This window comes from Chaetomium tenue (assembly GCF_020726465.1).
Source record: "Chaetomium tenue strain MPI-SDFR-AT-0079 chromosome Unknown F5144scaffold_5, whole genome shotgun sequence".
Lineage (NCBI taxonomy): Eukaryota > Fungi > Ascomycota > Sordariomycetes > Sordariales > Chaetomiaceae > Chaetomium > Chaetomium tenue.
The window spans coordinates 1,084,063-1,107,060 of NW_027117333.1; the positions used below are offsets into that span (position 1 = coordinate 1,084,063).

At 57.0% G+C, this 22,998-nt stretch overlaps 9 protein-coding genes across 9 annotated transcripts; 4 read left to right on the top strand and 5 right to left on the bottom strand.

The window, feature by feature from the left end:
• Positions 1-118: 118 nt before the first annotated feature.
• Positions 119-1,957, bottom strand: F5144DRAFT_492092 (uncharacterized protein; the record flags this gene model as incomplete). Its single annotated transcript, XM_066785899.1, has 3 exons — positions 119-692; positions 747-1,336; positions 1,826-1,957. The coding sequence occupies 3 exons, from the start codon at positions 1,955-1,957 to the stop codon at positions 119-121; spliced, it is 1,296 nt and encodes a 431-aa protein (XP_066641067.1).
• A 514-nt stretch (positions 1,958-2,471) lies between these two features.
• Positions 2,472-4,396, top strand: F5144DRAFT_576554 (malate dehydrogenase mitochondrial precursor). The gene is made up of 7 exons (XM_066789142.1): positions 2,472-2,653; positions 2,715-2,746; positions 2,804-2,914; positions 2,980-3,067; positions 3,123-3,585; positions 3,638-3,782; positions 3,841-4,396. Exons 1-7 carry the CDS (start codon positions 2,641-2,643, stop codon positions 3,979-3,981), a joined length of 993 nt encoding a protein of 330 aa, XP_066641068.1. The 5' UTR covers positions 2,472-2,640; the 3' UTR covers positions 3,982-4,396.
• F5144DRAFT_576555 (transport protein particle component) lies at positions 4,397-5,522 on the bottom strand. The gene is made up of 4 exons (XM_066789143.1): positions 5,382-5,522; positions 5,121-5,238; positions 4,967-5,056; positions 4,397-4,888 (listed from the first exon to the last, which is right to left on the bottom strand). The coding sequence occupies exons 1-4, from the start codon at positions 5,462-5,464 to the stop codon at positions 4,757-4,759; spliced, it is 423 nt and encodes a 140-aa protein (XP_066641069.1). The 5' UTR covers positions 5,465-5,522; the 3' UTR covers positions 4,397-4,756.
• Positions 5,523-6,324: 802 nt separating this feature from the next.
• On the bottom strand, positions 6,325-9,240 carry F5144DRAFT_576562 (PINIT domain-containing protein). Its single transcript, XM_066789144.1, has 6 exons — positions 8,702-9,240; positions 8,063-8,503; positions 7,690-8,000; positions 7,510-7,609; positions 7,233-7,458; positions 6,325-7,184 (listed from the first exon to the last, which is right to left on the bottom strand). The coding sequence occupies exons 1-6, from the start codon at positions 8,847-8,849 to the stop codon at positions 6,797-6,799; spliced, it is 1,614 nt and encodes a 537-aa protein (XP_066641070.1). The 5' UTR covers positions 8,850-9,240; the 3' UTR covers positions 6,325-6,796.
• Positions 9,241-9,499: 259 nt separating this feature from the next.
• On the top strand, positions 9,500-10,529 carry F5144DRAFT_576567 (uncharacterized protein). The gene is made up of 3 exons (XM_066789145.1): positions 9,500-9,778; positions 9,840-9,881; positions 9,933-10,529. Exons 1-3 carry the CDS (start codon positions 9,616-9,618, stop codon positions 10,061-10,063), a joined length of 336 nt encoding a protein of 111 aa, XP_066641071.1. The 5' UTR covers positions 9,500-9,615; the 3' UTR covers positions 10,064-10,529.
• A 202-nt stretch (positions 10,530-10,731) lies between these two features.
• Positions 10,732-14,140, top strand: F5144DRAFT_514368 (alkaline-phosphatase-like protein). The gene is made up of 9 exons (XM_066786593.1): positions 10,732-11,151; positions 11,221-11,265; positions 11,317-11,608; positions 11,673-11,800; positions 11,847-12,217; positions 12,267-12,493; positions 12,545-12,828; positions 12,877-13,343; positions 13,416-14,140. Exons 1-9 carry the CDS (start codon positions 10,931-10,933, stop codon positions 14,069-14,071), a joined length of 2,691 nt encoding a protein of 896 aa, XP_066641072.1. The 5' UTR covers positions 10,732-10,930; the 3' UTR covers positions 14,072-14,140.
• F5144DRAFT_621811 (condensin subunit-like protein) lies at positions 14,141-17,714 on the bottom strand. The gene is made up of 2 exons (XM_066792084.1): positions 14,816-17,714; positions 14,141-14,744 (listed from the first exon to the last, which is right to left on the bottom strand). Exons 1-2 carry the CDS (start codon positions 17,541-17,543, stop codon positions 14,302-14,304), a joined length of 3,171 nt encoding a protein of 1,056 aa, XP_066641073.1. The 5' UTR covers positions 17,544-17,714; the 3' UTR covers positions 14,141-14,301.
• Positions 17,715-17,830: 116 nt separating this feature from the next.
• On the top strand, positions 17,831-20,378 carry F5144DRAFT_576571 (uncharacterized protein). Its single transcript, XM_066789146.1, has one exon. The coding sequence runs from the start codon at positions 17,905-17,907 to the stop codon at positions 20,272-20,274; it is 2,370 nt and encodes a 789-aa protein (XP_066641074.1). The 5' UTR covers positions 17,831-17,904; the 3' UTR covers positions 20,275-20,378.
• Positions 20,379-22,863, bottom strand: F5144DRAFT_576572 (uncharacterized protein). Its single transcript, XM_066789147.1, has one exon. It carries the CDS (start codon positions 22,845-22,847, stop codon positions 20,856-20,858), a length of 1,992 nt encoding a protein of 663 aa, XP_066641075.1. The 5' UTR covers positions 22,848-22,863; the 3' UTR covers positions 20,379-20,855.
• Positions 22,864-22,998: the final 135 nt, after the last annotated feature.

Sequence of the window (22,998 nt, forward strand, 5' to 3'; positions counted from 1 at the left end):
ACATCGCAACAGGAATCTCGAAACCGTAATGAACAATATAGCAGGCTGGAAACGGATCTTGGAGGTGCACGCTGTTGGGTCTCCCCCAGGCGAAGTTGTCTGAGCTACGATCTACGAATTAAAAGCCGTAAAACCGGCGCCTCCAAAGAGGCTCCGACTCCCCCTGGTCATTCTGGCAGAGGCTATCATAACGATCACCCATGATATAGCGTTCGATGCCCTCGTTTACTTCTCTTCTTCTGCACTCTAGCCAACCACAACCGCCTGGAAGCTCTTCACGGCGTTTTGAGGTCTCGGTGTACTGCCACGGGTAATCAAAGTCGACATAAACCCTGGCGAGACCATTGGGTCCCTTGGCCAGCTTTCTGAAAGGACGTACAATGTCCATGTAAGCCTGGAAGATTGCATCACCCTCGGCCCCCCTCATCGTGGCGGCGTACGCGCGTGAAGTGCCCTGGCCCATCGTAGCTCCGCTCAGACGCACGGTGAGCTTAGGCGCGTTGATCTTGTCCCGAAGCCAGCGGATGGTTGCCCACCAATCTTGCATCGCGGGCTGGCCGGCTCTCGGCCAGCTTGGGGCAAGGTAGGCGGGAAACACGAGTTCGAGGAAACGGAGGTGGACAAGGGCGCAGGTAGGTGTGACTTCTCGGAGAAACAGGGAGGCGGCGAGGCGCTCGTTGGGGTAGTCGTACCTAGGATTGAGTACGGGCAGTGGTTCATTCGATTCTGGCAAGCCCGGTATCCACCAAGCCGGGTCTGACCGGAGGTCGTGGACGAAAAACTCATTGCTCGAGAAGAAGACGAACAGCGCTTCTTGGTATAGGGTGCGGCATACAAGATATAGGGGAGTCGGCGGGAACCAGCATCGGCACGCGGAGGATGACGCGGAATGATAGCGACGGCAAAAACAGCCAATGGACGGCGCATCGCCCTTGATACGCCAGCAATTGAAGAGGGAGGGCGTAACGTTGCCCCAGCCAGGACTGTTTTCGGCGGCAAATGCCACATATCCGGGGTCTTGTCGGCTCCATGTGACCTCCCTCCACGGGACGATGAGATCGGTGTATTCAAGGATTTGAAGGCGGAGCTCGCGCGGTAGATCCATCAACGACGTTGCTGCTGGCGTTGACGACGGCTTCAAGTACGGAACGGCCATGCCGCGTGCCTGCAAGACGGCATCTCGAGCCACCTCCTGGAGCCGAGAATCCGGCCTTTTGGCGAGGCGGACGTGACAGTTCCTGAGCGGCCGGGAGAGATCGCAGAGCGGGGCGGTGACGGAACCGGCTACATTGAGCGCATGGCCGTTCTGGGGGTCCAGGTCGCAGACGAGGGAGAGCTCGAGGCATGAAGTGGTATGAGCTGAGAGGTAAGCAGCGGTTAAGTGCCACTCGTTCAAGATGCCTTGTACTCTCAACCTCGCCAATCCGTCGTCGTCGCTACTCAGGAGCGGAGGGTGATGCAGCCCCTGATGCTCATTATCGCACTCATACACGCTACCGAAAGGGTATTTGTCTGGGTGGGCATGCAAGCAGCAAAACCCGACGTCGCAGGTGAACTTGTCCGGGTGGTGACAGGAGGCCTGGTTAAGGACGATTTTGAGATGGGTGAGCGATGCGAGTGATGCCGGAGTCAGAGAACGCAGCGGTCCGAGGGGCCCTGGGTGCGTGTAGTGGATGAAGAAGCGGTTGGCCGAATACAATAGAGTCGCCGCCTCGGTATATAAGTCCCGGCAGGAAAGTAGCAGGCCGTAGAAGCTGGCGGCTGCTGGGGTTTCATATGTCGCCCTCCCGGTATGCAGATCGAACCCGAACGGATAGCGGGCAACCCACGATGCCAGGCCGAGGTAAAGGTAGATGCGGCGCCGAAGAGGCGGCGGGAGTCGGAAAAGATGGGATGCCTGCGCGGCGCGACTAGTCGCGGGGGATGCGGAGTCCGGGGGGGAGTCTGTTAGCGCCATCCTGGTTGTTGCCATCAGGGATGTATGTACGGAGCGTCAAGCCCGACTTGATCCCAAAACCCAAATTGCATCACTAGGTTGACCCCCATAGGAATAACCGAATCAAATCCCGATTACGGAACCCAGCTATTGGGTGCCTACCTCTGCATGCGAGTAAAGCCATACAATGCAAATCACCAACACCCCGTTGGCCCTAGTCGCGCCTAGTCAAATACCTAGTTATGTCCAGTTAGTCAATGACATCTAGCAAGAGGTAGATTATAACATTCATTCCTTGTAAAGTGGATAAGCTGGAAAGTATGGCAGGGAGTTACTTGGTGTGCTTTTCTCATATTGACGGTGGTGTGGGTGGATGAATTATCAAATGCAATTTGGGTTTTGGACCAAGTCAAACTTGACGCTCCGTACATTGACCCCGCCAACTTTTCGGATAGTACTTAAACTGCCAAGTACCTTCCGAGCTCGCGATCGCGACATCGTGTCCTCCCCAACTTTCCCACTACCTACTTTTCAACACCGTCCATCTCTCTAGGTAAATTCCAATTCATTCCAGTCATCCTCGACATACTTCCCGAGCTCAATTGCGCGTTTGGCTGAACCCAAGCTGACCTCCGATTTCGCGACTTCAATAGCTACCCCTCCATAACCCCGCTTCCCCTTCGATCTTTCGTCCAAAAGTCAAGATGGTCAAGGCTGGTAAGAAACAAACCCGGCGTCTGCGCGATTTAAGGAGAGGGGTTTCTAACGTTGACGACAGTTGTCGCTGGTGCCTCGGGCGGAATTGGACAGGTTTGTTTACTCCCCGAGCCAACATGAGAACTTCACCACTGACGCGATACCCCGCAGCCGTTGTCGCTGCTCCTGAAGCTCTCGCCCCTCGTTAGCGAGCTCGCCCTCTACGATGTTGTCAACACTCCCGGCGTCGCCGCCGACCTGTCGCACATCTCTTCAAATGCCGTAAGTGAAAGCCCACGAATACGACTTTGGGTTCACAGACTTGAACCACTCACGTTGTACAACAGAAAACCACTGGCTACCTCCCCCCCAACGACGGCGCCAAGGCGGCCTTCAAGGATGCCGACATTATCGTCATCCCCGCGGGCATTCCCCGTGCGTATACAATATACTAGGTTTTCTTAGGACTCATATTAACCGTTGTTTTCAGGCAAGCCCGGCATGAGCCGTGATGACCTGTTCAACATCAACGCCGGCATCGTCAAGGGCCTGATCGAGGTGGCCGCCGAAGTCGCCCCCAATGCCTTCATCCTCGTCATTTCCAACCCCGTCAACTCGACCGTCCCTATCTCGGCCGAGGTTCTTAAGTCCAAGAAGGTCTTCAACGCCCAGCGCCTGTTCGGCGTCACCACCCTCGATATTGTCCGTGCCGAGACCTTCGTCGCCGAGCTCGCCGGCAAGAGCAACCCCCAGGAGCTGAACGTGCCCGTCATTGGCGGCCACTCCGGCGAGACCATCGTCCCTCTGTTCAGCAAGGTCACCCCCTCCGTCACCATCCCCGATGAGAAGTACGACGCTCTCGTCAACCGCGTTCAGTTCGGCGGTGACGAAGTCGTCAAGGCCAAGGATGGCCTCGGCTCTGCCACCCTCTCGATGGCGTATGCCGGCTACAGGTAAGTTGGGAGTCATAATGTTTTCTTGCTCATGGTGCTAACTGGTCCCAAGGTTCGCCGAGAAGCTTCTCAAGGCCGTTGCGGGTGTCAAGGGCCTCGTCGAGCCCAGCTACGTCTACCTCCCCGGCATCCCGGGCGGCAAGGAGATCGCCGAGAAGACTGGTGTTGACTTCTTCTCCGTCCCTGTCGAGCTTGGCGTAAGTGGCGCCTGCCTGATTTGAGTCGAGCCTTCGGACGTGCTAACAAATAGTGCAGCCCAACGGCGCCGAGAAGGCCCTCGACATCCTTGGTGATATCACTGAGAAGGAGCAGAAGCTGCTTAACGCGGCGCTCGAGGGCTTGAAGGGCAACATCAAGAAGGGCGTCGACTTCGTCCACACCCCTCCCCAGAAGTGAATACCCACCCCCTAGTTCGTGATGGCAAAATTATCCCCCTTTGTTGTTTTTTGAGGCAGTGGCATTTTGCGAGGCAGCCGCTGGTGGCTTGCAGTTAGTCCGAGCCGTCGTGGCCGGTAGAGCAAAAATAGAAAATGCTTTTGCTCCTCCCGTACCAGATTAGGTGGCTGATTGGTGTTATCATTTCTTAGGTTGTAAGCGCTACGCTTAACGCGTGGGACGTGATGAGCCCATTAACAACTCGTCGGCGAGGACAAGAGAGGGGGACAGGCAACTGATAATCACCAACGGTCATAAAACGATCGGACGGAGGAGAAGAGGGCGCTTTTAGCGAGCATGTTGTTCTATGTACTACCGAACGCCGGGTATACCTGCAAACCAAAAATCTAAACACGACCCGTTCTAACATGCCACTGCCCCCCCCCATCTATCGACTGCCTGCGTGCCTGCCGACCGTTTGTAACGCCATACGCCGCTGATGTTTCCTCATCCGCTGTGTTGTTGCATTGGCCGCAACACGGGCCGTAACCGGAGCCGCAACCCAATGCCCAGACCGGTTAAACGTAATACATATATGTTCCCCCCACGCTGCACTCAGCCTGGGCCAGGAACCAACCACCTGGCTGGCTGGCGCTCTGATATCATCATCCGCTGCCTTGCTCTGCCTTGCTCATACGCCGTTACTAAAGCAGTTGAATCGGCCATTCGCGCCGTGGATTAAGAATGCATGCATAGTCGAGAGAATACCGAATGCATGCATAGCTGGGAGGACCGATTACGACTTGGCCGGCACGGTTTTGATCTGGAAAATCGCGGTCGGCATTTGAGTCGTCTCGGCGTGGACCGTCGCATTGATACCGAGCCCTGCTAGTGCGCCGCGGATGATGCCGCAGGGGAACCAGAGGAACTTTGGAGGTCTTGTTAGCTTTTTGCTCTCTTTTGGTCTTGTGGGATGGGTTAGGTTGGTTGGGGAGGGGGTGGTTACCGGCTGTGCGCGTATGAGTGTTTGGCTGCTGGTCTCGGCGCTCATGCGCGCGAACGGTCGGAAGGCGTTGTCTGTGAGGACGTAGACTCCCTGGATAGGTAGGTGAGGTTAGTGAGTGGTACTGTGGAAGGGGGGGATGATATGGGGGATATACCCTGTGGTTTGTTTTCAGATTGTCCACTTGTTTCCGGAAGACAAGTGTCCAGATGTCTTTGCAGAGGAACTTGATCACATCCAGCGTGTCGTTGAAGCGTGGCCGGTCGCGGGAGAATCTGTCCGCCGCGGTGTCAGCGCCCAGCACACCACCAATCTTGCCCGCCGTAGCCGTTGTCCAGCCCAACACCACGATGACCTCACGCAGAGGCAAAACGAGGGGGCAAAAAGCAGCCTCTAACCACACGCACAACAAACATACCTCTCAGCAAGCCCCTGCCCAACGCGATACCCGATCCTCTCCAACCGCCAAAACACCGCCCCCCTCTCATCCTCCTCATCCATCACCGTCTCTGTCTCGGCCCCCGTCCCGCCCGCCACTACCCCCGACCCCAACCCCAACCCAGACACCAACCCCCCCTCCCCGCGCGCAACAGCACTCCCCTCCCCATCCACACCCTCCCCTTCTCCCTTTTCCCCACCCTCCCCTTCTCCTTTTTCCTCCCCCTCCCCCTCCCCATCAACCCCCCCCTCCTCCCCCGCAGCCGCACTCACAGCAGCCTCACTCTCCTGCTGGCGCGCCGCAAGCTCTAGTTCGTTGGTGAGGCGGTAGGCCATGGGCACGAGCTCGATGAGCAGCAGGTCGAGGCAGGAGGCGGAGAGGAAGCGGGCGGTGGGGTCGGAGGCGTTGTAGGGGGGCATTACGGGGTCGAAGGACATTTTGGAGGTTTTGGGGGTGTTTGGGTGTTGGGTGGTGGTGGTTGTTTGAGGGGGTGTTTGGTTCGTTGCGGGTTGTCGATGTTGCGGGAGGATGTGAATGGTTGTTGTTGTATGCTTGCTTCTGTTGTACCGTCGGTAGATCGGGATTCGTGTGGTGGTGACGCGGACGTCTTCGGATGTCGTGGTGGATATTTGATCCTACAAACGGTGTGGTCAACCGAGTTGGGAGTAGACAGGCTGGTGATTGCTAGCTAAGAGGTTCGGTGTCGGAGCTGCGGGGCGTGGTGTGGATGATCGGTAAAGCTCGTGTTGGCCCGGGGAATTGGGCATTGGTGGGTAAATATTGTATGGCAAGTTGAATAACTTAAGTAAAGCCGATCGTTATTCTCAATAATCGGTATGGTGTGTGCTGTTATTTGCGTCGGAAATCTGGCAAGTCGAGTTCAGTCCGGGACGCTGCAGTGGTGGTTGAGCTCCAGCGTTGCTTCCGATGCACTCAGTACAGACAATACAGCCTTGGTATGCAGTTACCCCACATGCTCTTAACCAGCATAAATCAGGGGAAACAAACAGCGACCCACACACTCACTCTCATTATACTTTTAGTCGATAGAAAGCCATTGCATGTTGGCTACAGTCCAAGGCATCAAGAAAAAAAAGAAAGAAAAAGAGAAACATAAATGGGCTTAGACCCATGGTATCTAATTCCGCCCTTGAATAGCCAGGACGAAACCCTCACCCCTCTTAGCTAGATGCCGATCCGAACTCCGACGACCAGCCCTGTTGCAATTACAAAATATAGACAATTCCCCGTCAACGCCTACCGATGCCTAGTCATTCCGCCCGCAAAGTGAAAATGCTAAAATATGGCATAAAGAAGAGGGAGAAAACCTCCCCCAGCCATGTGCCGGTGACGAGCCTCCTTTAGCCCTTCGGCTTCTTTGGAGTCCGCCGCTCCTAGTACGGGACCGTAGAATAGCCATTGCCATGATTTGACCGCTTCACCGGCCGGGGCGGCTCGTCATCGTCTGACAGCGTCAGGTCAATAACCTCGGGAGCCGGCCGCTTTTTGGACGACCTGGGGGCCGCAGAGGTATCCCGAGATCCGACGCTGGTTGGTGTTGCAAGATGGGGAGTCGAGGCAGCAGCTTGGCTCGGACCTGTTGAAACCCTCCCTGCCGTCTTGGTGACTTGCGAGACAACAATATCGTCATCGTCGAGGTAGCTGGCTTCTTGGTTCGGTGTCACTTCCTTCTTGGCACCGGGAACGGCCCACTCCCCGTTGGGCTCGATTGTGACCTGCTCGACCGCCTCGGTAGTCTGGGCCAGAATCTGCCGTGCGTACCTGCTTCGTTTAGCGGTTATCCCAAGGATGCGATTTAGGTGCACTCACTCATCAATGGCCAACTGCTCAAACGGGGCCGGTTTGTTACAGATGGGACAGAGCCATTGAGGGCCCTGTTCCTGTAGCTGCAGGTATGACGTTGCGTCAAAGCACTGGATATGGTTGCAGCTCACACCGCGGCACGGCAGATTGAGCCTCATGTATGATAGCGGGCACTTGAGGCTCAGATTCTGCGACATAGCCACCACATCAGGGTCGCTGGCCTTTTTTGTGACTGAGCCCGCCGGTTAGCACAGGGCGAATCGGTCCAAGTCAGAGGACTCACTCTCGGCAACAACCGACTCCTTTCGGATCTTCTTCTGGATCTGAGAGACGAGCGCCTCAATGGGGACGGATTTGCAGACGATCAAGGCGAGGTAGAATTTCTGTGGCGATGGGTTAGCAAACCATCTCAGCAACCCCTCCCAATCCGTACCTCTGAAACCTTATGAGACGCTGCGCCTACCTTCTGAGTCAGCGCGTAGGTGAGCTCAACGTTATTGGTGTAGCTGGCAGGCCTCAGACGCAGCGAGTCGGTGATGTCAACCGGTCTAGTAGACCCAGGTTTGTTTTTCAGACCCCGCAGGTTTGCCTTGATGTCGCCGCCATTCACCTTCAATTCGCACTGATACGGAAAGGATATTTCCTGGACGCCCACATTGCCCGCGGTACACAAGACCATGACACGCATAGTCCGGTCTGTCAGGCAGAGCTGGAGAGCCGGGTGGTCTTGGACTTTGATGGAGACGCGCTCCGAGTTACGGTGCGCTGCCATCACTGATTCTAGTTAGCCACCAGCGTATTAGCGGTGCGGAGAACTCGGGTGACCCCGAACACACCTTCCAAAGTCTTGACATCGCCGACCTGGTACTTGAGTTCGTAGAATGGGCTTGGTTTGTAGGTGATGGCCGGAGCAACGAGCCCGGAATTCGGCCGCAGTCGACCGGCTGCTCCAGTCGTCGGGGGTTGGGATTGGTATGCAGCCGAGGGGGGATTTTGCGACCTTAACCCATTGAGTGAGCCATAGCCTGGCTGGTTGTATGAACCCATGGCATAGCTGGGAGGGGTTTGTGGTCGCGGCGCCTGGTAGTACGAGGGTTGCTGTATTGGTTGTGACCGGAGCGATACTTGCGATACTTGTGATTGCGATTGTGGTTGCGACTGCGACTGCGACCGCGAGACAAGTGATGGGGTCACGTAGATGGGTGCCCGATGTACTATGCTCTCACGAATTTCTTGTAGTCGCTCCCAGTCTCGAGATTCACTGCAGGAGTTGATCTCTGATCGGTAAATGTGAGCCATGATCAATCAAACCGGGTGGGCCGTGCCATTGAAAATGAGCTGGGACGAGATGTGGCTGGGGAAGGGAACAGGAGGGAGACAGTGGGAGACAGTTGAGATGCGATAGAAAGGAAAAACAGGCAAAGCCAATAAGCGGTGTTGCGGAATGCACCAAGCACCAAAGAAATCTCACTTACGATTAATGATGCGCCTCTGGAGCTCGCTTTTGTTCCCTGTCTTGGGGATGCCATTCACGGCGCAGATGGACTGAAGGATCGCCTTTGAGATGGCAGGGACCTGGATAGTCCGGACGAGGCTTTGCACCTCAGCCGATTTGTCGTCCATGGCCTTGAATTGGTCCAGCAAAAATTAGAAATGTATCGCCTCCTGCTCAAGGCCTTAATCTGAGTATATCAATGTTATGATGATCGGGAAAGAGCGACGGAGTGGAAAACTTCAAGGGCAGTAGGTAGCTGCCCGATGAAGCCGCCCTCGGAGCTGCAATTGCAGCGCTTCTTTTGCTTCGAGTCCCGTGGTTTCCCGGGCTGCATGTGGCCTTAAGGGTGAGGATGGAATAAGTTTTTTGAAATAGAGCGTGAATACGGTCGGCTTGGTCGTAAGCGCGTGACAGCGAAAGCCTTGTCAGTCCTCTTCCGACATCGAGTCTTCACCCATAGCTCGAGTCTGTCGTCAACACAAATGGGCGGTGTTTTGTGGCAGAAAACGCCCTGTCCCAAACGAGTCAACGGTTGCCTTGCCCCAGCGATCTTGCCGCTGTTCACTGGGAGTTGTCGAGTAAATGTGGGGCATGTACCGGATACCGAGTCTTGGCGTAACATGTGCAGGCTTGCCAATTTTACCAGCAATTTTTGCGCGAGGAAACGCGATTCAGAGTCGCTGGCAAGGCCCACTCAAAGTAGATTGACTTTAAATTTAGTTAGCTTCGTGCCTGGCCCTTCGGATCGAAATTTTCGACCACCTGCTCATGCTTGTATCCGTGTTATTTTTACACCCACCACCATCACCACCCATTCTCACCAAGACACTCATTCTCAGTTTATAATTCTGTCACCACTCAAACCTACAATAAACCCACGTCGCAAGGAAAAACATGGCGAAAAGCTCAAGGTCAAGCGTCATCAAGACAAACAACCGGCGGCTGAAGAAGAATGTGTTCGGCCCAGTCGAGTCGGCACGTGCAGAGCGCCTCTCAGCAAAACTGTTGGCCCTTGCCGCCGAGACTAAGCCGGTGAGAGACGTGGAAATGAATGAAGGTATGTTAGCCCCCGAAAAAAGTACATGACGTACCAAATCGATGCTAATATAGACTTGCAGAGCCCGTGGAGGAGACCAAAGACGCCGCTGCCAAGGAGGACAGTAAGTTTATGTGGCAGATGACCCTGAGATATCGCTATTGACCTGTTACAGCTGCTATGGAGGTTGAAGATGCTAAGCCGGCGGGCAAGAAGCCGGGCAACAAGAAAAAGGTGGAGAAGCGGAGAGGCAAGAAGTCGTCGATTGTCTTTCCTACGAGGGGGCCCAAGCGGAACAAGAAATGAGGGGGCCTGTGTTTGAAGTCGGATTGTCTTGGTGCGAGAGCATCTCATCGGGCCCGGCTTCTCTTCCCTCGGGCCGAGCCCTTGTGATTCGTTGATGTCGACTTCATCACAGTCAAGAAGGATTGGCCAGGCCAAAGGTTGCCGGGAGGAGGGAGGGGAAGAGGGAGGTTTGGTTCTTGTTTCGGCGATTTGTCATTTTGCACATATGAACCCCTATGAAAATGGGTCAGTGCAGATTTACGCCCGCTATATTTGTTGGGTCAGGAGTCAGGAGTCAGGCAACATAAAACGGCTACGCGGCGGAACGGCCACCATCGGCAACGTTGGGGTGTCAGGGCCAGCTCGACGGGTTTGGTTCTGGAGACAGACACGAGAAAGGAAATATACCCTGTATCAGACAACCTCTTCTGTGTATTCAGCCCCGTTAAGGAATCAGTGCCAGATGGCGAATTTCCATGATCTTGATATTCACATCTAGGTAGGTGGTAACCTCCCTGCCTGAGAGGTCTGCCCGTGAAGGTCCCTCTTGTAATTATGTATCGGTATGGTACCATGGTACACGCTCGGCTGCCGCCGGCCCACCACATGGGTCTTTAGTGGGACCCATAGTTATCTGCGGGGCCTCAGGTCCTGTCTTGGCTTGAATCCTCCATCTTTTATCCAATCAACAACCACTGTCGCGGAGCCAAGCTCTCAGGGTGCCTCGGGGTTTGGACGAGAACACCACTTTTGAGAGAGGGCATCCCTTTTTCGAAGAGCGTGATATATTTCTGGAACTTGCGCCTGCGTTGATCATGGACTCTGGCACCAATTGAACCTTTTTCTTAGCTAATACCCCACCAACTACGCCGATTCCCTCCCGTGGAGATGACGGCGCACAGTCGTCGCGATGGGACTTTAAGCTCCATGTTTTTGCTTGCCGCCAACATCCTAATTCCTGTCGCCATCTTCGTATTTGCGACGGGCTTTTTCCCATACAAACCACTGCTTTCTGGTCTGGCAACCTACGATACCGTGACCGAGTATGGCGACCCTCCGGCGGCCCAATTTGATAGGCTCGTATTCATGGTGATCGACGCCTTACGAAGGTACCGTAGACATTCAACGTGCTGCCGTCGTAGATACACAGAGACTAACAATTGACTGGGTTACAACAGTGACTTTGTCTATGCGGAAAACAGCGGTTTCGAATTTACGCAATCGTAGGCGTCACCCTTCTCTCCAGCCAGGGCCGCCCAAGCTGACCGGCCCAGACTCATTCGCGATGGCGCCGCACTCCCCTTCACGGCGCATGCCACCTCCCCGACCGTCACGATGCCGCGACTCAAGGCGATAACTACCGGCTCGATCCCTTCCTTTCTCGATGTCGTCCTCAACCTCGACGAAGGGGACGAGAGTTCTAGCTTGGCGTCGCAGGACACGTGGCTGGCGCAAATGAAGGCCAAGGGCACGGGGAAGCTGGTTATGTACGGGGACGACACCTGGTTGAAGCTGTTTCCGGGAACCTTTGATCGTGCTGACGGGACCACGAGCTTCTTCGTCTCGGTAAGCACGGCGCATTCGGGGCTGGAAGGAGTATGGAGGGCTGGTCAAGAGCTGACGAGAGCAGGACTTTACCGAGGTGGACAACAACGTGACTCGGCACATCGCCGACGAGCTCAAGAACAACGACTGGAATACCATGGTTCTACATTACCTTGGGCTGGATCACATTGGCCATAAGGGTGGACCAAGGAGGTACGAACACCCCCAGCACAGGCGCGGACGGATGCTAACTGTTCAGTCCTCATATGGTTGTCAAGCAGCGGGAGATGGATGGAATCGTCCGTCAGATCTACACAGCAATCGAGGCGCAAGACCATCTCCAGTCAACACTATTCGTGGTCTGCGGCGACCACGGCATGAACGACGCCGGCAACCACGGCGCATCGTCCCCTGGGGAGACCTCCCCTGCACTAGTGTTCATGTCCCCGAAGCTGAGAGCGCTGAAAAGCAATCTGCAGTCGCCTATGCCGGAAAATGAGAGCTTCCAGTATTATAGCACCGTCGAGCAGTCCGATGTTGCCCCGACTCTCGCTGCTTTGCTCGACTTCCCGGTGCCCAAAAACAACCTGGGCGCGCTCATCCCTGAGTTTTTGCCGTTCTGGTCCAACAGTAAGCAGATGTCTCTCACACCGATGAAACTGCGCTGACGTCTACTCAGGCAAGGATCAGGTTCAGCTGCTGATGCGTAATGCTCGCCAGATTCGGGACATTGTCCTGGCAGTGTTCGGCCCGGGCATTTTTGAATCAAACCTAGATGCGGACGCTACTGCTGAGTCGAATACTGACTATCGGGGACTGGCGCTCGGCTGGGAAAGGCTGGCTGATAGCTATAGCAAAGGCACGGGCAATGGGGACGACTCCCAGCTTATAGTCTCGGCTGCAAAGGTATATATCTTGTGGATGGCGGATGTAATAGTGATGCTGACACATGTCCAGTGGCTTCAACATGCGCAGGGGGTCCTCAGCAGCATGGCCAGCAATTATGATACCTCGAGGCTTTTCCTAGGGCAAGCTACTGCCGGTGTGGCTCTGGTTGCCGCCATCATTGCCGCGGCGTGGTGCGCCAAAGACAAGCTTGTTTCCTTCACCCCCCTGTCCGGTATCGTTCTCGCCTATGGGGCCATGATGTTTGCAAGCAGCTATGTCGAGGAAGAACACCACTTCTGGTACTGGGCGACGACGGCCTGGTTTGCATATCTCGGTGTCAAGGGGTACAAGCGGTATGTCTCCCATCACTCCCTATCCGAACCCCTACTCACTCGTAACAGAGGCAACGTCTCCGCCGCGCGCCAGACCCTCTTCACCACAGCCCTGCTCCTCACCACGCGCATCATCAGGAGCTGGAACCAGACCGGCCAAAAGTTTGCCGGTGAGCCCGACATCGTCAAAACCTACCTCAACACCAACCCCGCCCTGCTCTGGTGCCTCATCGGCGCCACCTATCTCTGGGCCCACCAGAACCTGGTCTACGGCCTCAGCGGGCTGCCCATCTGGCTCAGTTTTACGACCACAACCGGCCTGGTCCTCGCAGCATTCACCTTCAAGGTTGCCTTCACCCTCGAAGACGCTCCAGAACTGGTCACCGACCTCGCCCGCTACTTGCTGAAACTCAACTTCACCCACGGCGCCACCCTCATCACCCGCGCCCGCGCCGTCTTCATCGGCCTCGCCCTGCTCACAGCCATAACCGTCCTCTTCATGCTCGCCCGCCGCCGCATCTCCCTCAACCAAAGCGGTATGCCACCCCCCACCCCTTCCCCCCCTCCACTTCCGGCCCAAAAACTAACCCTCCACCCCCACCCAACAGGCACATCCACCCTCCTCACCCTCTACACCCTCCTCGCCCTCACCCAATCCCGCCCGCAAAACATCCCCCTCTACCTCCTCTACAACCTCCAACACCAACTCCTCTCCCCCACCACCTCCGCCACCTCCCCCTCCGCCCTCTTCAGCCCCGCCCCGCTCTCCCCCACCGAAATCAGCACCTCCACCCTTTTGCTTCAACACGCCGCCTTCTTCGCCGCGGGCGGCGCCAACTCGGTCGCCTCCGTGGATTTATCCAGTGCGTATAATGGTGTGGCGACGTATAGTGTGGGTGCGGTGGCGGGGTTGACGTTTGTGGGGAACTGGGCGGGGGCGGTGTGGTGGGCGTTGGCGGGGTGTGTTATGCTGGGTGCGTGGAGGGATGGTGGTGATGGCAATAGAGGGGATGGGAAAAAGGGAGGGAGGGAGAGGGGAAAAGGGTTGTGGAAGGCGCATGTGGCGGTGTTGACGGTGTTTGTGGCGGGGAGCACGGCGGGAGTCATGGCGGCGTGCTCGGCGCTGCGGACGCACTTGTTTGTGTGGACGGTGTTCTCGCCCAAGTATTTGTATTGTGTGGCTTGGAGTCTAGGGCAGCATTTGGTGGTGAATGTGGTGGTTGGTGGGGTAGTGTATTGGTTGGGGGCGAGGGAGGGGAAGTAGAGGGTTAGTGATAGAGGCAGGCAGATGTGTGGTGTAGATAATATATGGGGGTGTTGGAGCAGTGGCAGGTCGTAGAGAGATTCAGAGCGTGGCATCATGTTCATGTATTGACTTGTCTCATACCCAGACGGAACCTGACAGAAACCCGGATATCCTCCGTAATGAAATGCAACAGACCACCCAACCATCCACCCACCGACCCAAGCCCTACATCATCGCCCAGCGACCCATCACAGCTCCTCTTCCTCAGACAAAAGCTCATCAACCAAACTCTGATCCTCCGTCGACCTGTGTATCACGGTCGCGGCATCAGAGTCCTCTTCCTCTTCCTTGATCTGTACCTCATGCTGCACCACCGTCCTCTCCTCCGAGGGAGTTGGCCGCGTGCTAGTGCCCGGAGCATCGAACCCGACCGAGCTAGCGCGGCTCACGCTGCGGCGGTACCTTCCGCCCGCAGCACCAGCCGCCTCGACAGCAGCGTCGAGGGTGTTGACAATCTTGCCCAGGCTGACGTGGATTTTGTAGAGAGCATTCCGGCTCGCAGTGTCGGACAGCAGCTGGTTGTCCACGGCATCGCAGATAACGGCGTAGACCTCGCGGGACTTGGTCTCGGATGACGCGGGAGAAACGTAGAGTTTGCCGAGGAGGGCGGCGATGATCTTCTTTTCTTCTTCTGTTTTAAGGTGAGAGTGGTTAGTACTTCGGAAAGAAAGAAGGAACTCCCGTTGTTCAAGGGGTGCTTACTCCGCACATTGCCACCCAGCCTCTCAATGATATCGTTCGCAAAGTCCAGATGCACATCCGCATTGACATTCTTCTTCTCCGCCTCGTCCAGCCCCCCGGCGCCGCTCGCAGGGGAGAAGCACTTCCTCGGATCAGTCCAATCGACAAGGCACGCGCCGATGGTGGTCAGCGAGACCATCTCGTCCTCAATGTCGGCGTCGTCATCGTCGAAGCCCTCACGCACGTTGTAGAGCGTGTGCAGGGCATCCAACGCGACACAACGCATTAGGTCTTGGTTCTCGGCGCGAGAGTAGCAGAAGACGGGCAGGAAGTAGTTGAGCGCCTGGCGCACGCTCTGGTTGCCGGCGGACGCGGGCTCGAAGTAGGCGATCACCAGAGTCTTGAGCAGCTCGGCGGATACGTCGTGGTCGTTGACCACGCGGCCCAGAAGCAGCTTTGACGCGGCAACGGTCGCGGCCGCCTGGACCTCGGGGTGCTTTGCGCCTGAGCGAAGGGCCTTGATGTAGACCTTGAGCAGGGTCGGGTTGGAGGACAGAAGTTGGGCGCCGTGTACGTTAAGGATGTCAGTGAGGATGTGCAGGGCGGTGATCTGCAGCTCCGTGTGGCCCTTGCTGAAGAAGTGGATGAAGAGGGTGAGGTTCTCCTCGGCGAGGGAGCGGTCGAGAAGGGAGCACAGCCCTAGACAAACAAAGCCGCGTTCGCGGACGGGGGCCTCGTGGCTGCGGACGGCGGGGACGACGAGGTTGTTGAGCATGGACACGAGATGGTCGTTTTGCTGCAGTTCGCCGGTCACGTTGGAGAGCATGCACTGCACAATATGCAGGCACTTCATGTTGATCATGATCTCCTTGATAGCCTTCTTGGTGGCTTCTTCCTCGGAGAGCTCGGGAGTCCTACTCTTGCCGCTCTTAGTGGGAGTAGTGTCGCCGCTGACCTCGGACCTAGCTGAATGGAAGCTCTCGTCGTCGTTCTCGGGCACGTCGTCGTCGACGATGGTATCGTGGACATCAGCGACGGCTTCGAGAACGATGCTGCAGAATTCCTTTTCGCCGGCTGCGTCCGGAGCGCAGATATCCCGCAACGCAGAAACCGTGAGTTTTGTCACGTCATCCGGCAGCTCCGGAATGGACAGGGTCTGCCGAAGAAGGGAAAACATCTTGCGGCGACCAACCTCGTCCGAATAGTCGAGGGTGAGAGCAATGTAGAGCAGTTGTTCTACTATGAACTCCTGCTCCGCCGTGTCCTCTTCCTCGTCTTCGTCCTCAACCTCCTGCTCCTCCGCCCTCTGTATGGCGTCAATCAATACCTTGATGTACCGCTCCAGGTAGAAGGCCACCTTTGTGACCTCGGGCAGCTTGTCTTCGATCAGCGCTTCATATCTGCCGTCGCCCTCATTTCGGCAAAAGTCGTTGAAGGTCCGGACCACAAATACGGACTCGGCGCTCAGCGTCTCGAAGAAGTTGTCATCGAAGACCATAGCCTCCCTATAATCGGGGCGGCCCTCCCAGAACCCCTTCATGGCCTCCAAGCCTACTCCGTTCTCGCCGCCAGAATTAACCACGTCGATCCGCTCCAGAAGCTCGAGTAGGGCGTCGAGATTAGGTGGCGAGACTTCGGCTTGTTGCCCGCTTTCGGCCGGAGGCAGTGTACCTGCGCAATCCTCGATCCACCGCTCCCGGAAAAGACGACCGGCGGCCTTGCGCACATTCTCGTCTCTGTCGCGTAGGCCCCATCTCAAAAGCTTCTCTCTCATCGAAAGCGAAAGATGGCGAAAGTCTCCCAAAGCTGGTAGCAGTCGCGAGTACACAGAACGGCGCGTAGCCGCGTCTTGGTCCCTCGCCCTCTCCAGCAGGAATGGGAGTGTTGCAGGTAAAATAGGCAGGTTGACCAACAGTGACCTCCTCACGTCCGCACTGGGATCATTCTGCAACACCTCCAACAACCTCTCCAACAACCCGCTACCACCGTGGTCGTCGCTATCGTCCGAATCCGGCTCCGCCTCCACCTCATTCCCCGCCAGCTGACCCAGCCCCAACACCGCCTGCACGCGCACCATAGCCTCCTTATCCCGAATCCTCTTCAGCAACCCCGCGCGCAGCTTCTGAAACAAATCATCATCGATCGCCTCCAGCGAGTTGATAATATGCGAGATGAGCTGGGTGGAGCGGTAGCGCACAAACTTGTCCTTGGCGGCCAGCAGCGGCAGGACCATCTCCATAAGATGGGTCGTCAGGCGCGTGCCGGGGGTCTCGAGCATGGTGCTAGCATCCTCGTCGAGCCCGCCGACGGCCTCGTTGTCCTTGTCGATGGCGTGCCGCAGGAACAGGCCGATGAAGCGCACCGTTTTCTCGCCCACCCCTTCGCTCTTCTTGATGGGCATCACGCGCAGCACGCAGCGCACGAACTCGGTGTTGAAGTCGTCCTCGTCGAAGTCGGAGGCCGTGGCGGCGGCGGCGGTGGTGGATTTTTTGACTGAGGTTGGTTCGTAGCAGCATGCTTCTTGGATTTTGCGGAGCGTCACGGCGAGTTTGCGGTGGGTGGCTGTTGTCCGCTGGGCCTCGCGGAATACATTGGCGACCTGAGCGCGCAGCGCATTGTCGGGAGCCTCGTCGGGGACATCGGTGTTTACGGCTGATGAGGCGCGGGATGCTGTCGATGCGCGTGTTCCGGCAGATTTGGTGGCGGCGCCTGTTGAGGACCGGGTCGACCTCGTCGACGCTCGCGGCATGGCGGTGGCTGTATGTTGGTTTGCCTTGAGTTAGTGGGTTCGCGCGGCGGGCCGTATCTGCGTATGTCGAGAGAGGTGTGTCGAGGTCGAGTTCGAGGTCGAAGTCGTCTTTGATCTTGGTTTGGGATGGAGGTTCGGGTGTTGTTTGTTTACTGGTTTGCTTCCCGATCCGGCTAGTGGCTTCAGATTTGGGGGATGGAGGAGGGGTCGATTTTTGGCACAATTCCCGCCCCACATCCTGCGCGATAACAGCTTATCGCTCTCGTCCCCTGTATTTTTTTTTCTACAATTGCGCTGGAGCTTAGGCCAATTCTGCGCATCACGTCGAACATTGCAAACGGCGAGACTACCTACTTCAACTATGGGCAAGACTGACAAAAAGCGCCAGCGCGAGGCTGAGGATGCGCCGGCTGGGGCAGAGGAAGCCGCTGCTCCGACCCCCAATCCGCCGTCCAAGAAAGCCCGGGTCGAGTCGAATAGGCAACTTTTTGTTCGGTCGCTGCCGCCGAATGCCACGAGCGAGTCCCTGACCGAGTTCTTCTCGCAACATTACCCCGTCAAGCACGCCACGGTCGTAGTCGACCCGAAGACTAAATTCTCGCGAGGCTACGGCTTCGTCTCGTTCGCCGATCCCGACGATGCGGCCGAGGCAAAGGACAAGCTCAAGAATGAGCTATTCAGCGGGCGCCGGTTGAAGCTCGACATTGCCCAGTCACGGCATCGCAATCCTACCAAGTCGGGTTCCGAAGCTTTGACCAAAGCAGTTGAAGTGAAGCGGAAGCGCCAGGCGGATCTGGAAGAGGCGCGGAAGGCGCCCAAGCTCATCATTCGCAACTTGCCCTGGAGTATCAAGACGTCGGACCAGCTAGCGAAACTGTTCCAGAGCTTTGGCAAGGTTAAGTTCTCAGATCTTCCAAACAACAAGGGGAAGCTGTCTGGTTTCGGATTCGTCACGCTTCGGGGGCGGAAGAACGCCGAGAAAGCAATTGAGGCTATTAATGGCAAGGAGGTTGATGGACGGACACTGGCAGTGGACTGGGCGGTGGACAAGCAGACCTGGGAGCAGCAGAATGGCGATGCCCAGGAGGACGAGGACAAAGCCAAGAGCTCCAAGGCGAAGAAGTCGAAAAAGGTGAAAAAGGAGGCGGAGGAGGAGGAAGAGGATGACCCGAATATGACCCAGGAAGACCGGGATCTCGTGAATTTCTTCAAGAACTACGGCGATAACCTAGAGGACGAAGAGGAGGACGAGGATGAAAACGAAGATAAGGGGAGTGACGAGGAGGAAGGGAGCGAGGGAGAAGAGGACGAGGACCTCGATGACGAGATTGGCGAGGATGACGACGAGTTTGAAGATATCGACGAGGAGGACGAGGAGGAGGATGACAAACCCAAAAAGCCCCTGACGAATAACGACACCACTCTCTTCATCCGCAACCTACCATACTCGACAACCGACGAGACACTCAAGGCGCACTTCGCAACATTTGGCCCCGTGAGATACGCCCGAGTCGTAATGGACCGTGCCACGGACCGCCCGGCCGGCACAGGTTTCGTGTGCTTCTTCAACGAGGACGATTTCAAGGCCTGCCTCAAGGGTGCGCCCCGCCACCAGCCTATCGCTACGCTAGCCAAGCACTCGGTGCTACAAGACGAGACAGCCGACCCAGAGGGCAAGTACACACTCGACGGCCGCATTCTACAGGTTGCCCATGCCGTCTCCAAGGACGAGGCGACTCGCCTTGCCGACGAAGGCGCAGGCAAGCGCAAGGAGAAGGACAAGCGGCGCCTCTTCCTCCTCTCCGAGGGCTCTATCTCAGCAAGCTCACCTCTCTTCAACCAATTTACGCCCGCCGAGATCAAAATGCGCGAGGCCAGCGCCAAGCAGCGCAAGAAGATGATCGAGTCCAACCCCAGCCTGCACCTCAGCCTCACACGTATGGCGATCCGCAACCTACCGCACAACCTCGACTCCAAGGGCCTCAAGGCCCTCGCGCGCGAGGCCGTCGTCGGGTTTGCCAAGGACGTCAAGGAGGGCCGCCGGCTGCCCATCTCCAAGGAGGAGAACTCGCGCGGCGGCGACGAGGACCGCGAGGCGGAGCGCCGCCGCAAGGAGAAGGGCAAGGGCGTGGTGCGGCAGGCCAAGATCGTGTTTGAGACCACGCAGGGCTCCAAGATCGACGAGAAGACGGGCGGCGGCAAGTCCAGGGGCTACGGTTTCATCGAGTACTCGTCCCATCGCTGGGCCCTCATGGGTCTGCGCTACCTGAACGGACATGCTATGAAGAACGAGGCCGGCAAGACGCAGCGGCTGATTGTGGAGTTCGCTATTGAGAATGCGAACGTCGTACAGAGGAGGCGGCAGCAGGAGGAGAAGAGCAGACTGCCGAGGGAGGAGAGGCCTGCTGGCGCGAATGCCGGTGGTGGTGCCGGTAGTGGTGGGAGGGAGAGGCGTGGTGATTGGGGAAAGGGGAAGCCGTGGAATAAGGGGCGGGACGGGAAGGATGGGAAGTTCAGCAGGGACGGAAAACCCGGCCGGGAAGGCAAGCTGTTTGGGAGGGACGGGAAGTTTGACAAGGGCGGGAATAAGGGAGCGGCCGCAAAGACCGAGGTACCACCTACCAAGGAGGGCAAGACGAAGGCGGATGAGAAGCTCGCCATGAGGACAAAGATCATTGTACGGAAGCGGATGATGCGGAAGAAGAAGGCGACGATGCGGAGCGGCAAGTAAAGTAATAGGGGGCTCGGCCCTGTCTCGCGCGGATAGGAAGGAGTACACATGCGCGAAGTACCTTGTAGCGTGTAGCGTTGTTGAAATCTGTATATTTGGTTGATCCGCGGGACCTAGGTCCCAAGTGCTGAACTAACCCGCTCACGTGCCGTTGACCAAGCTTCGCTCCCTGACGATCAACGTGTAGATCGTCCAAAGGCCGAAAGAAGAACAGCGAAGTCCGAATGCGACATGCATCTTCCTGTGGCGCCGTTGCCATCCGACCCACATACACGTCACTGACACTTTATGCTCACTAAAATCGACTCATTCACTTCCACGGAGCCGGGCTAGAACGAGTGGAATAAGCAGAGCAGGTTTGTTGGGTCATGCTGAGCATCTGATACATACATATTTTCCAAGGATGCTTGTTCGGTTACAAGAAACAAACAAAACAAAATAGAAAAAAAGCCCATAATGAGTCAATCTTGCGGAATTGAGCTGCAATTGAGCGGAGATGATGGGGAAGATGGCAACTGAGTGGGGTATTCCCAGATTCCTGATCCGTCAGCCTTCCTATTCTGGACTGTGATTCGTGGTATTCACTTCCAGAACCATCCGCTCTCCTTCGGATGCTGCTGCTCCTTCGGCCGCTCGGCAGCCGCCTTGTCCGGCTCTGTAGGAGCCCCCTGAGTTGTCTTTTCCCAGTGCTCAGAGCGGCCCATGGAGCTGTGCACCTGTTTCATGATAACGTGGCCATTCTCGTCAGTCCAGGTAGTCTCGGTCTTGGAGTGTGTGTTGCCGTGCTGGTCAACAAACTCCTCTGTAGTGGTCTTTTTTGTGATGCCGTCTTCTACGGCCTCGGTAGTTTTCACCTTCGGTGGTGAGACCGGCTTGGGTTCTGGGAGGCTGTGATCACGCCCGCCCTCGGAGATGAGCTTGAAGAAGTTGGAGAGTGACCGTTCCGACTCGTGGAAGGCGGACTGGATGACCGAGTAGAGGTCACTTTCTGTCTGTGGTGCATCGTCCTTCTGAACCGCGCCCCTATCTTGACTCTTCCTATCTTCCTCCCCTGCAGACCGCCGCAACGACTTGACCTCGTCCTCCAACACCTTCCCCAGCGTCTTCACAGCACCCCCAATCCCATCAAAAAACGACGACCCCGTCTCCTGCGCTGCATCGCGCCACGCATCCACCTCCTTCTTCATCTCCCTCCTCGCCTCATCCACCCACGCATCCGCCTCCCTCTCAACCGCGCGCCGCCCCTCGCCCATCAACTCCTCCCACACCCGCCCGGCCTCCCGCTCCCTGCTCTCCTCCACGCGCCGCCGCTCCGTCCACTCGGCCAGCGTGCGCGGGGACTGGTACCCCATCCCGGGGTCATACACGGGGAACATGACCTCCGTCAGCCCGCGGGCGTGCATCCGCTCCAGCCACGCCACCTCGCGCATCCCCCAGCCCCATCCCCAACCCGAGTCCCAGCCGCGGGAGGAGGCGACCACACCACGGTCATGGAACGGACCAAACCCACCACCAAACCCACCAAACAACCCCAACCCACCACCCCACCTTTGCACAGACCTCTCCCCCTCAAAATCCACCACCCCCAACCCCGAACTCACCCTCATCAAATCTTCAAACGCCTCCAGCCAGCCAACCTGCGCCGCCACCTCCCGCGACACACCCTTGGGCACAGGCCGCCAGCCACCTAGCCCACCGTTCCCGTCATACCACTCCTGCTCTAGACGCAGCGGCGAGTAGGGCGAGCGGGTGAGGAACAGGCGCCAGGCGAGGGCGGCTTGGGCGGGGGTGTTGCTGGCGCCGCCGCCGGCTGTGGGGAGGTGGTGGTCTGGGGTGGGAGTCATGAGTAAGGATGATGGATTGGGGTTTGGGTTTGGGTTGGGTGTTGTTGGGGTTGATGTTGATGTTAGGGTTGGGGTTGATGCCGATGGTGATATTGGTGTTGGTGTTGGTTGTGTTGGGAGAGAAGAGGGGGAGGGGTCGTTGGTGGTGCTGGTGCTGCTGTCTCCCCGCCGTTGGCTGGCTGCCATCAGGGTGCTCAGCCCCGCGTGCAGGTTCGCGTCTACGTGGTGGCGGAAACGGATAAAGGGGTTGTCGTGGTCGTGGTCGTGGTTGCTGCTGGTGTGCTTGTCACTGGTGTGGTTGCTGTGGCTATTGCGGCTGTTGTCACAATTCTGGCTGCTGTGGCTGTGGTTATTATTAGAATCGGCGTTTGTCATTTTCTTGCGATTGTGTAATGAAAATGTTGCTGTGCCGTGCCGCGTTCTGGTGTTGTGGCTCGTTGGAGCAAATTGTGGAGTGGTAAGCCTGCAGAGTTTGGAATAAAGCCCAGCAGCCCCAGGGCCTTTCAGGGCCTGCAACACACGGGGCAGGCGGTTAGCCCGCGATTGGCGATGACGAAGCGGATGGCGAGATCGTGACACCTTCAGCGCAAGACTTGGCGCGTTACGAACCCCTGGGCGGGCCCCGCTGTGGATCTCGCTTTGGCCACGAGATCCTGCTCCCTGAGCAAAGCCCGTTCTGGAAGCACGGTAAGGAGCGGTATTCAGCAACCGGGGCCTTGGTATTGCCATCTACTTGCAAGTCATTTCGTAATGAAGTGTCACGAGGACAGCATGCCCTTGATCCCCCGCATTCCAGGTTTCTGAAGGCGGTTTCTTTGTATATAATCCATGGGGATTCGTCTCGAGATGGGCTCCTCTTCGTCTCTGTTTTTCAACAGTT

Bases quoted from the DNA above. Each gene is read 5' to 3' on its own strand.
- F5144DRAFT_576554 (XM_066789142.1), top strand. The intron at 2,747-2,803 runs GTTTGTTTACTC...GATACCCCGCAG, and splicing joins CCTCGGGCGGAATTGGACAG to CCGTTGTCGCTGCTCCTGAA. The intron at 3,068-3,122 runs GTGCGTATACAA...CGTTGTTTTCAG, and splicing joins CATCCCCGCGGGCATTCCCC to GCAAGCCCGGCATGAGCCGT.
- F5144DRAFT_576555 (XM_066789143.1), bottom strand. From the start codon at position 5,464: ATGGATGAGGAGGATGAGAGGGGGGCGGTGTTTTGGCGGTTGGAGAGG. The intron at 5,057-5,120 runs GTATATCCCCCA...CTACCTATCCAG, and splicing joins ATCTGAAAACAAACCACAGG to GGAGTCTACGTCCTCACAGA. The intron at 4,889-4,966 runs GTAACCACCCCC...AGACCTCCAAAG, and splicing joins CACTCATACGCGCACAGCCG to TTCCTCTGGTTCCCCTGCGG.
- F5144DRAFT_576562 (XM_066789144.1), bottom strand. From the start codon at position 8,849: ATGGACGACAAATCGGCTGAGGTGCAAAGCCTCGTCCGGACTATCCAG. The intron at 8,504-8,701 runs GTAAGTGAGATT...TTTACCGATCAG, and splicing joins CCAGAGGCGCATCATTAATC to AGATCAACTCCTGCAGTGAA. The intron at 7,459-7,509 runs GTGAGTCCTCTG...CGGCGGGCTCAG, and splicing joins GGAGTCGGTTGTTGCCGAGA to TCACAAAAAAGGCCAGCGAC.
- F5144DRAFT_576567 (XM_066789145.1), top strand. From the start codon at position 9,616: ATGGCGAAAAGCTCAAGGTCAAGCGTCATCAAGACAAACAACCGGCGG. The intron at 9,779-9,839 runs GTATGTTAGCCC...ATAGACTTGCAG, and splicing joins AGACGTGGAAATGAATGAAG to AGCCCGTGGAGGAGACCAAA. The intron at 9,882-9,932 runs GTAAGTTTATGT...GACCTGTTACAG, and splicing joins CGCCGCTGCCAAGGAGGACA to CTGCTATGGAGGTTGAAGAT.
- F5144DRAFT_514368 (XM_066786593.1), top strand. From the start codon at position 10,931: ATGACGGCGCACAGTCGTCGCGATGGGACTTTAAGCTCCATGTTTTTG. The intron at 11,152-11,220 runs GTACCGTAGACA...GGGTTACAACAG, and splicing joins GTGATCGACGCCTTACGAAG to TGACTTTGTCTATGCGGAAA. The intron at 11,801-11,846 runs GTACGAACACCC...CTAACTGTTCAG, and splicing joins CATAAGGGTGGACCAAGGAG to TCCTCATATGGTTGTCAAGC.
- F5144DRAFT_621811 (XM_066792084.1), bottom strand. From the start codon at position 17,543: ATGCCGCGAGCGTCGACGAGGTCGACCCGGTCCTCAACAGGCGCCGCC. The intron at 14,745-14,815 runs GTAAGCACCCCT...ACCTTAAAACAG, and splicing joins GCTGGGTGGCAATGTGCGGA to AAGAAGAAAAGAAGATCATC.
- F5144DRAFT_576571 (XM_066789146.1), top strand. From the start codon at position 17,905: ATGGGCAAGACTGACAAAAAGCGCCAGCGCGAGGCTGAGGATGCGCCG.
- F5144DRAFT_576572 (XM_066789147.1), bottom strand. From the start codon at position 22,847: ATGGCAATACCAAGGCCCCGGTTGCTGAATACCGCTCCTTACCGTGCT.